Source organism: Olea europaea, chromosome 1 (assembly GCF_002742605.1).
Source record: "Olea europaea var. sylvestris chromosome 1, O_europaea_v1, whole genome shotgun sequence".
NCBI classification, from domain to species: domain Eukaryota; kingdom Viridiplantae; phylum Streptophyta; class Magnoliopsida; order Lamiales; family Oleaceae; genus Olea; species Olea europaea.
The window spans coordinates 17,602,118-17,613,554 of record NC_036237.1 but is presented as its reverse complement, the minus strand read 5'-3'; the positions used below and the strand labels follow the sequence as shown (position 1 = coordinate 17,613,554).

Sequence of the window (11,437 nt, the reverse complement as noted above, 5' to 3'; positions counted from 1 at the left end):
TTTATTTTAACTAAATTCCTAATAAATAATAAATATTAAATAGCATATTTTAAAATTATATTTTAATTAAGTAATTTTTTAATGTAATAAATCTATTTATTTATTTTATATTTTGATTCTGGGTTAATTCCGATCTGACGTTTTGACCCTTGATCCTTAACATTTTACGGGTCGGTTCTCAAGACATCGATCTTAAGGGAAAATTTCATAACTAAAAGGTTAATTGGCACTCATTTCTAAACTAAGAACAAATGTTTCAAATTTCAAAAATCATATATTTATTAAAAATAATTATTATTAAAGAATTGATTTCATTGATACCGTGGATTGCTTTTATGATTGTTATTATTGCAATTAATTACTTGATAAAAATTACTTGATCAATAATTAATTGATTTGTAAATGCCAGAGTCGAGATCTGTATTACTTATTTTAACCATACAGTAAAATCCATAATTTGACTAGATGATAGAGATATTATGTTAGAATTAGTGTGACTGTTTAAAGCATTTAATTAGTTCAAAATTCACATAGAGATACAGCGAGTTTAATTAATTAAATAAAATTGAATTTGCTCTATAAAGTTTTCAATTAAATTTGAGAAATTCAATCAAATAAATATATCAATTATTTTTCATAGCTTCGTATAAGAAATTAAGAGAATTAAAATAAATTAGAGAATCTTTAACTTTTTCTTGATGACTTAATATCAAAACCAACATTATCAAGTAATTAGTAAAACTGCTATTGTGACAGGAGCGTGTCAGCGCCAATTTGCCCCACTGACACCCCCTCCAATAGAGGAGCGCCTTGTCGACAGCCCCCGTTTGTTTAGAATTATTCATTAATGAGGCCCTCGTTTGTTTAGAATTATTCATTAGTTTATCATAGCATAGTTTTTTTAGATTAAAAGATAGAATGACAAACTATTTTTCAGGTAAATTTTTCAAATACATAATAAAATTACAATCATGCTGCACTATCACAAAGTTTGACACATTTGTTGACACAATACACTCATATGGGAGGTCGGCATTATTTTATTCGCGCGGGACCCACACCCCAACTGCGAGTGTGGTGTCATCCAATGTGTCAAACTTTATGTTCGTTTAGCATTTTCCATAAAATTAATGTAGGTAAATAGAAACAATATTTTGAACTCCTTAAATCCACGTTTACTAAGAAATTTGAATGTATAATACATTTGTGATTTTTGCTCGAACATCTATGTATTTGATTTAAAAAATAATAATAAGCCCTTGTTTGAGCCCCATTTTTTTTGTGAAAGAATGAATTTTTGAATAGTGTATTGATAGAAAATGTGTGGTTAAAAAATAAAGAAAAATTTTAGATTTACGTGTAATATTATTTTATTAAGCACTTGTTTGGTACCCATTTTTCCCAAAATACATTTTTCTCTATCTTATTTTCGACCATACACTTTTCAATAAAATAATATTACACGCAAAACTAAAATTTTTCCTTATTTTTTAACCACACATTTTTCAACAATCACTATTACAAAATGCATTTTTACTATGAAAATGAGAAACAAACATGCTCTAAGAATGTGTGGTTGAAATGATGTCAAAATACTGTTGAAAAATATATTTTTTCAAAAGAACTTGACTCAAACAAGGGCTAATAATAAATAAATAAGCGGTGGTATATCATTAAAATATCACATGCCACGCATAGTCAACAAATAGGGATGGCAATCGGACTCGTCGGCTCGAACCGTCCATAGTTCAGCTAAAAAAAAGCTCGAGCCCGCCCGATTCGAGGCTCAGACCGAGTCCCATTTTTAGATGTAGGGCAAAGCTTGAGCCAGCCCATGTGGCTTGCCAGCTCAAGAGAATCGAGCATATATTTAAATAATAATAATAATAATAATAATAATAATAATAATAATAAAGGTAGCACGCTACCTTAAAATACAGAGTGTTGCTGTTAGAAATAGGCATCAGGTTGCTGTCTTGTTTGGTAGCAATCTGCTGCCTTTTTAATTATAATAATAGCCTTTTCAATTATAATAATAATAAAAAATTCAAAACCAAATAAAATCCCAATCGGCTTGGCTCGAAAAAGCCTCGAGCCTAATTTTTTTTGTCAAGCTTTTTCTTGGCCCGATTCGAGCCCGTGAAAAGCTCGAATATTTTATTTGAATCGAGCTCAAACCTAAAATTTCAACTCACGAATTAGCTCGACTCGACTCGACCCGATTCGTTGGCATCCTATGCTTGCCATTGGTTTGCCCAAGTAATGAAATTTACCACGTTCTAGAATTATCATCTGTAATTGCGCAACGAGAAATCCCTGGATTTATCAATTTGGGAACCCATAAATTGCAAATCACTGCAATCGAGAGAGAAAAGTAGAATCAGGCTCCCTTTAAATTCTGTTAAGCTCGCCAAAAATGCATTTATTCTCAGATAAATCGTCGTCAATATTCATCATCGTTGTCCTTTTGAGCACCTTTTTTCCGCCGGCTGTCCGCTCAAATCCCAATTTCCTCAAACTGCCCTCCGATCAACAAGAAGATAATCTATGTCCCGTTATTTCCACTTCCGATCCGGACTCCTGCCCCGTGAAGTGCTTCCGACCCGATCCAGTGTGCGGCGTTGATGGGGTCACCTACTGGTGCGGCTGTATTGACGCTTATTGTGCGGGGACGCTTGTCAAGAAATTGGGGTTCTGCGAGGTGGACAATGGAGGATCGGGCCCTGCTGGTCAGGCCCTGTTGCTGGTTCACCTTGTATGGCTCATACTACTGGGGATCTTCGTGCTGTTCGGGCTTCTTTGATTGGAGGATTTTTCACAATTTTTATTCCGTGCTTTGGTGAATTAGGGTTATGACCACGGTTAGATTTGATTCTTTGATTCGGGTTTTTCTACAGATGATCGATTTTAAGTAGTGGATGTATGTTCTTGGTATAGAAGATTCATATTGTTTTGTGTATAAATTGTTCTTGATTACTTGGAGTTTCTTATGTAAATTGCCTTATTGTGGCTTCTTCTTGTTATTAACTGCTTAGATAGTTTTTTAGAGTTCATTGTTTTGGATTCCTAGAGAAGTCGATCTAATCAAATTAAGATGATTATTAATCACCAAATTTGTGGGCTAGGGAATGATGTATAAAGGAATAAAGGATGATGTTTCCCCTTTGGACAACTGAGAGAGCCTGCGGACTTCGTCTCTGTTAACACTTTAGGTTAGTATATTGGAATTTAAAGAGGTTTAAGCAGTCAAATCATGTCCATATATGGATATGAAATTGCTACTTGAGTTGACGGAATAAAAACTTCCCAATATTGATGTAGCAATAGAATCTTGCTTATGGTTCTCTCGGAAAAAGAAGAAATCGAATTACTTGTCTTCTACCCTTTTAGAAGTCGTAAACAACTACAAATTTAGCCTTCTACCATAGATTCTTCTATCCAAAATATGCCCTGTATTTAAGCATCAAGATGGTTCTTTCCCTTCTGTCTCTACTTTTTGCACATGAAAAAGAGCCCTAAAGGCTTCCATGTGAGTTGTGATTTCGGTTGAAATGCATATTGATAGCTGATTTAGCTGAATGTCAGTAATGAATAAGCAGGCAAGTTTGTTGTTTTTATGAGCGTTCCTCGTGGCTACAGACTAATTCTTCACAGAAGAATTTCCGAATGCTCATATGAGGCCCACCCTAGAGTGGCGGATCTAGGAATCCAAGTGAGATAGGGCGGTCGTTGATCATTGACCGTTAACGGCCGCGATAGCAAGATTGTTCATTGGCGATGATGATTTTAAGTTGTGACTGTGATTAGCAGTGTGCTCTACTTATATTCCATATGTTTATATTATCTCTTGTACAATTGAGTACCTTGAGGAAATTCTTACAAAAACCAATATTTTCTATCATTTACCATAACTTGGAATGGAAAAAGTAGAATGATCCACAGCATAGACTTCCTATCCACAAACATTTAATTTGAGAATCAATTTCAAACCTAAACTAAGAAGAATAAAATTAGAAAGTAATTTCTGCACATATATGGAAGACGCATAACAGATCTCTAATTTGCATTGACTGAGAAATTTGACAAGGGAACTAGTAATACTACTTTAACCTTATTTGCCAAGACACAAAAGTCATAGCCACATAGTTAAATATCCATTAAATTGAGGGAAAAGAGGTCAGTCTATAGCTAAACACTAAAAATTGCCCAAAACCCCCCCCCCCCACAAAAGAAAAAAAAAGGGAAAATCGACATACAAACAGGAGGAGAAAAGAATTAACGTTACTAGACCTTAGTCGCACTAAACCCAATAGCAAAAGTGATAATTTAATGTCAAGGACTTCCAAAGGTTTATTTAACCCAACTTGCTATGGTGCTAGATAATCAATATCTCCTACATCTCTTGTTTACTTCTGCTTATCCTCAAAGAATCTATAACAACTTATTCATCATTTTATGTCACTTTTTCTTTCATTATCCCAACATAGAATCATCCTCACCATTTTTATTTTTATTTTTTTCCATATTGTCCTCTGTTTATTTTCCAATCATAACTCATAAATAATAAATGAAAAAAAAAAAGAACCAATAAAAGAAAAAGAAAAAGAAGACAGGTAGAAAGCTCACAAGTCAAGGCATACACAATGGACAGTGGAAAGTGGCGGAGATCAAAGAGTCATAGAGTCGGGGCGAGCCATTTGTCATTTGATTGGCAATTGAATTGAGATTTGTTTACAAACCATTAAACTTGCATCCAGTATTTGGGCCTTTAATAAAAAAAAAAGGGACAACTTACAAAAATACCCTTAAAATTAGAAGTTTTTGAAAAATCATATGAAAAATTTTTTGGAAGTAAAAAATATTGCCTAAAGTTAAAACAAAATGTAACCTTTTTTTTATTTATAAAAATTGTCATTTTTCTATAAAAATAGAATAAAATAAATAATAAAAAAAGTGACACAATATCACTTTTAATAGTTTAGTATCACATTTTTATTAAAAAATGATATACAATCTCACTTTTAACAAAAACTGATGTTTGTCACTAAAAAAATGTAATAGAAATTTCAAAATGATTGAAAAAAGTGACAAATACTAAAAAAGTGATAAAGTCAAAAAAAGTGACTACTACTCAAAAAAGTGACAAAAAAAGTTTACAAATTTTTAAAAGTTACATAGATTCAAAAAAAAAAAAAAAGTGATACAAAATAAAAAAGTGACACAATATCATTTTTTTTTTAAAAAAAAGTGACAAACGCTTAAAAAATGTGACACAAACTCAAAAAAATGACAAACACAAAAATAGTACCATCTATTGTGCAACACCAGTAATCATATTCTTAACATAATTAGTATATCCAAGACAATCCACATGAGCTTAGTGGGGTTCTTAACATAATCAACATGTTCAAGACAATCCACACGCTGATTAAGTTAGGAAAATATAACATATCATGTCACTTTTTATTTTATTAAATAAGTGATAAAAATTTAAAAGATGATGAAAACTCAAAAAAAGTAACAAAATGTAAAAATGTGACAATGTCACTTTGAAAGTTTGCTAGTCACCTTTTTATTAAAAAATGACATATAATGTCACTTTTATTAAAAAGTAATGTTTGTCACTAAAACAAATGATAGAAATTTCAAGAACATAATTGATAACAAACTATCAAATCCTAAAAAAAAGTAACAAAAATTCAAAAAAGTGACAAACAATAAAAAAAAAGAGACAAAAATTTAAAAAAAGTGTCGAAAATTAAAAAAATGACATAAATCTAAAAAAGTGACAAATTTAAAAAATGACACAAATTAAAAAAAAAAAAAAAGCAACACAAATTTAAAAAAAATGACAAAAAATTAAAAAAGTTACAAACAGTCAAAAAAATGACAACTTGACAAACTGATGGCAAGGGCCCCTGCTTTACTGTGTCAATAAGAGCACCAAGGCAATCTCTAAAACTGAGTTGCACAATTATTGCATCAGGGTTAGAATTGTGATCTATCAGGACAATTGGCATTGGGACATCAGCCTCCTGCTCAGACTTTCAAAAAAGAAATATGTTAATAATGTCAATACCTTGGCAATCAATACTATAAACATGCACCAAGAGTGAATCTATGTATGTGCCAATAGATAAAGGAGTCATGAAACAAGAATCAATTTGAAAAGAAAATCGTGCTCCACTGTAGACATGAATAAAGTTTATGTTATATGATCATAAAAGGGGAACAGTCACAAAAACAGCAGTTGAGAAGGAAACATAATAAAATGTGACCAAACAAGTTCAAGATTTCAGTGTAAGTTCATAAATGTTAGTGTCTCTTCAGAAGGAATTAAATCATAAACAAAAACAAATTGATTAACATTTAAGCCTTCAAATAGATTACATGCACCTCGATTGATGGAATTTCTACCCAATTGTCATTCTAAAGAAGAGTAAGCAACCATGCCATTAAATATACCTAACAAGCAACAGAAGTAGAAACTTCTCATCATTTGCTATTATATGCATTCAAACATCTAATAACATGTGAAATCAGTAGCTAAAACTTAAAAAGTGGCAAAAGAGAAATTTGCTAGCCAATGAAATCGAACTTGAATTCACTGAATCCAAACCATCCACATAAGCACACATCATAATGTTCCTACACAACCATCCAAACCAGACTATCCATGAACAAGAAAATAAAAAATAAATCGCATATAGTCAATTGTTAATCCATCAAATTAGACTTAACTAAAACCAAAAGAAAATGCAAAAAGCTGAGAAATTAAATTCTAAAAAAATTGAGAACGCAAATATGAAAAACATTTTATTAGTATACAAAAACAATCCCCTAATTACTTTTTCTACGACGAAATAGATCGCGAGATGATTGAAAATTGATAAATTGGTTTTAAGGTCCAATTGTAGTTTAAAAGAGACATGGAAGAATCCAAAGCTTTTGACCCCATGGCAGCAAAAGAGGAACTGAAAATGGAATTCGCCATTGTCAATTGTTGCCATAGACTGATGGACGGTAGAGCGTCCATAGACTTGTGAAAAAGTCCCACCGGTCCGTGAAGGTATAGAGACTCACCGGTATGTACTCAACAACGGTGGCACCACTGTGTAATGTTCTTTTCTCAGTTTTTTTCGATTAAGATAACGAAAATGAGAAAAGCTGGAGAAACACTAATCAGATCTCTCTCTTAACGTTTTGGGAGATTTTAGACGTATTAATTCATCTAAATTATTTAATTAGTTTAAAGTGTATTATTCAATTTGGTTTCTTATAGGCTGTACTGGGCCTAATTTCCTCAAAAAAAATAGATGCCCAAAAGAAGAGAGATTCACAATTTTAAAAGAAATGGCCCAATCTACTTACCTGTCATCTTCCTAACTCTTCCAATTTTCATCATCCTGTGCAGCGCGGCTTCAATATTCAACCTTTCTTCCTAGCTCATCGGCAACTGTAAATTTCGGCGGAGCCAGCACGCGCGATCACGCCCTCTCGTCAGGTGCTGGCTCCGCTACTACCACCCTATGTGAGTAAAATGTTGCAAAAAAATCCCACCTACCTCTTATTGTGAGTATTTCGAAGGGGTTCCCTGTACACCAAGCATTTTTCATTGGATATTTGCCTTGGAACTTTTTTACAAGTAACATCATGGGGAGATTTGATATTCTATGCACACACTAGTGACAATCTTATCATTTTAAGGTGTGTTAGGTGTTGTTTGCTGCTCAAATTACCATTTCATATATTTTGCCACAACAGAGGACTATTTCCAGTGGCTTTCCTTAGTTATTTGTTGCCTTGCCTCGTTCGTGCCAGCTAACTTTGGTTTAAAACTCATATTTCTTTAAATTCATTTTCAATAACATATATTTTCAATATAATTAACATGTAGAGCCATAAATTCTAACTAAACATTTGTCAAAAGATTCACTTTTCACAAAATTTATTCGCAAGAGATCTTATCGAAAAAATAATTGTGCAAATGAAAGAGGGCTTTGCCATTTTGACAAAAATTTAAGAATATTTTTAAAGAGTTAAAAAACTGATATGAAGGTTGGTTTAAAAGTTAATTCTCCCAGTCAGGTATTCTTCATATTTATAGATGGATTACAAGTATTTGAAAATAACAGAAAGATACAATTAGGAAGTTTGTTTACATATTCTAATATCATCTGATCTTGAGTCCTTGATCTCATTCTTCATTTGAATTCAAAATCTGTGAGTTATCTTTAATAACAGAAATGGATATATCTCTAACAGCCCCCTTCAAGCTGATGGGAAGATCATGAACCATTAGCTTGTCTCGAAGTAAGTCAAAACGTGATGAAGAGAGTCCTTTTGTGAAGATGTCTGAAGGCTGTGCTGTAGTTAAGATGTACTTAGCTTGGATATCCTTGTTATAGATCTTTTCACGAATAAAATGGTAATCTACCTCTATATGCTTGGTTCGGGCATGAAAGACTGGGTTAGAGGATAGTGCTAGAGCACTAATGTTGTCAACCCAAATGCAAGGAGCAGTAGGTAAAGATATATGAAGTTCTTTGAATAACATCCTCAGCCAATAGAGCTCAGCTACCGGATGTGCCATTGATTGATATTCAGCCTCAGTGCTCAATCTTGCTACCACTGGTTGTTTCTTGGCAGCCCAAGAGATCAAACATGAGCCAAGATAAATGCAATATCCGGAGGTAGATTTTCTATCATCTGGACTGCCGGCCCAATCAGAGTCATAGAAACCATTGAGTTGAAGTGATCCCTTGTTAAATTGAAGACCAAATTGTAGAGTCCCTTTGAGGTATCGTAGTACCCTTTTGGTAACTGTGAGATGAGTAGTGGTAGGACAATGAAGGAATTGGCACAAGTGATTGACACTATAGGATATATTCGATCTGGTGAGTATCAAATACTGGAGAGCTCCAACCATGCTTCGATACTCAGTAGGGTCATTAAGAGGATTACCTGAGTACTTGGAGAGTTTGCTACCTGATGTGCATGGTGTTGGTGCTGGTTTAGCACCAGTCATCTTCATGCGATGCAAAAGATCAACAACATATTTTCCTCGGTATAAGTGCAAACCAGTTGCTGTCTTAGTTACCTGAATGACTAAGAAATAAGATAGTGGACCAAGATCCTTAACAGCAAATTCAGAACCAAGATTAGAAATAAGGCTATCAATAGTAGAAGTGGCATTACTGGTAACAATAATGTCATCGACATATATAAGCACAAAAAGACACACATCGCTATGATGAAAAGTGAATAAAGAGGTGTCCACAATGGAGGCAGTGAAACCAAGATCTAATAGGACCTGAGAAAGTCTCAAAAACTAAGCTCTAGGGGCCTGTTTCAAGCCATATATTGATTTGTGCAAAAGACATACATTGTAATACTCCGAAATTTTATGCTGATTTAAATTTCTTTAAGATGGCGATTTAACTTTCAATACTATTTTTGGCCATNTCAAAATAATGTTTCTTACTCTATAAACGTCCATTTGAGATTATAAAAATATGTCTGTTTTCCTCTTTAAGTCCTCTAAATATGGCCGTAGGAATCACTCAATTTGGATATCTATGGCCTGAGTTATCAAGGTTTTAACGTCCAAAGGTCAATCTGGATCTCCTGTGTAATACTTCACTGTTTTCAGTAAAACGTCTATATCATATGATCTTGGAAAATTTTCATATTTTAACCTAGAAAACTACTTGAAATTATCTTTCTAATGCCACATATTTCATAGAAAACGGAGTTCGGATGAATTTTATAAAAATTGTCAAACTTGCTGCCCCAACTAATCTTGACAGTGCCGAGGCCGTATATGTGAAGCATAATTCCTTGTCGACATGCACTTTTATCGGCCATCAAATTTTATAAGAATTATTTTACCAAGTTGAAAATAAGTTTTTCACATGTAATACTTCTATTTAAGAGTATTTACATGTACCAAAGGCAGAAGCTATTATGTTTAGTACGTGACCCTCAAAGCGTAAGTTCGGGGCGTCACTTACATGATCAGGGAAATTTGGGTCTTCAAATCTTTTGGGTTGCTCCATGTAAACCTCTTCGTCAAGGTAACCGTGGAGGAAGGCATTAGAGATATCAAGTTGCCTAATAGACCAATTGTAATGAACTGCCAAGGCTAGAACCAATCGGATAGTAGCAGGTTTAATAACTGGACTAAAGGTCTCATTAAAGTCAAAACCATCAACATGATCAAATACTTTTGCCACCAATCTAGCCTTATACCTGTCAAGAGTGCCATCAGATTTTTGTTTTACTTTAAAGACCCATTTGTTCCTCACAACCTTTTTATGGCTTGGCCTTGGACAAAGTGACCAAGTTTTGTTGGACAGCAATGCATTATATTCTGCTATCGTTGCATTTAACCAATTCTGGTCCCTCACAACTTGTTCATAGTTTGTTGGTTCAGATGGTAAAATATTAGTGAAAAGGGCTTGAAGAGGATGCTTGGTGGAATAATAGAGGTGATAGTCTGGAAATTGTTTTGGTAATGAGGAGTTGGTCTGAGATCTGGTTATAATTTGTGATGAGAAAGGCATTATGGAAGTAATGGTGGGCTCAAGGTTGTGACATGCAGGAACAGAGATGGTTTCTTGGTTAGGAGATTCAGGGATAGAAGGTTCGGATATGGGGTCAAATATGAGGGTAGTATTAGTATGGTGAGGTGAAGTACGGTGGGAGGGTTCAAAAGAATTTGCTGAGACAGAGATATTAGCAGGTGTATTGATATTAGGTGAGGTTGAGGTAATATGAGGAGATAGGGAACCAGGACTTAAAGTAGATGAATTAGGAATAGGAAAATATGGTAAAGCAACTGAGAAAGGAGCCAGAAAATTAGGAACGGTACCTGATTGAGTAGAAGCTGAAGACTCAAGAGAATTCTTCTGTAAGTGAGGAGTATTGCCGGTTGTAATCAATGCATCCTGAGTAGGGAAATTCAACTCATCAAAGACAACATGTCTTGAGATATAAACCTTTTTGGATTGAAGATCAAGTCATCGATAGCCTTTATGATTAGAGCTATAACCAAGAAATACACATTTCTTACTTCTAAAAGCAAGTTTATGGGGATTATAAGGCCTGAGTAAGGGAAAACAAACACACCCAAATGTTTTAAGCAATGAGTAATCTGGTTGTTTGTTTAGGAGAGTGAAATATGGAGATTGGTTGGATAAGACAGGTGTAAGAAGTCTGTTTATAAGGTAAGTAGCTGTGAGAAATGCATCCACCCAGTAACTTGAAAGAAGGTGTGACTGAGCTAAAAGAGTAAGACCAGTTTCGGTGATATGTCTATGCTTTCTTTCTGAAATTCCATTTTGTTCTGAGGTGTAAGGACATGTGAGCTTATGAAGGAATCCATTTTGTGAGAGGTAATCGTTGAAGGCAGTAGACAAATATTCACCACCATTGT

General features: G+C 33.9%; 1 protein-coding gene across 1 annotated transcript; it reads left to right on the top strand.

The window, feature by feature from the left end:
• The first annotated feature begins 2,416 nt into the window (after positions 1-2,416).
• LOC111405229 lies at positions 2,417-2,803 on the top strand. Its single transcript, XM_023034030.1, has one exon. The coding sequence runs from the start codon at positions 2,417-2,419 to the stop codon at positions 2,801-2,803; it is 387 nt and encodes a 128-aa protein (XP_022889798.1).
• The last annotated feature ends 8,634 nt before the right edge of the window (positions 2,804-11,437 follow it).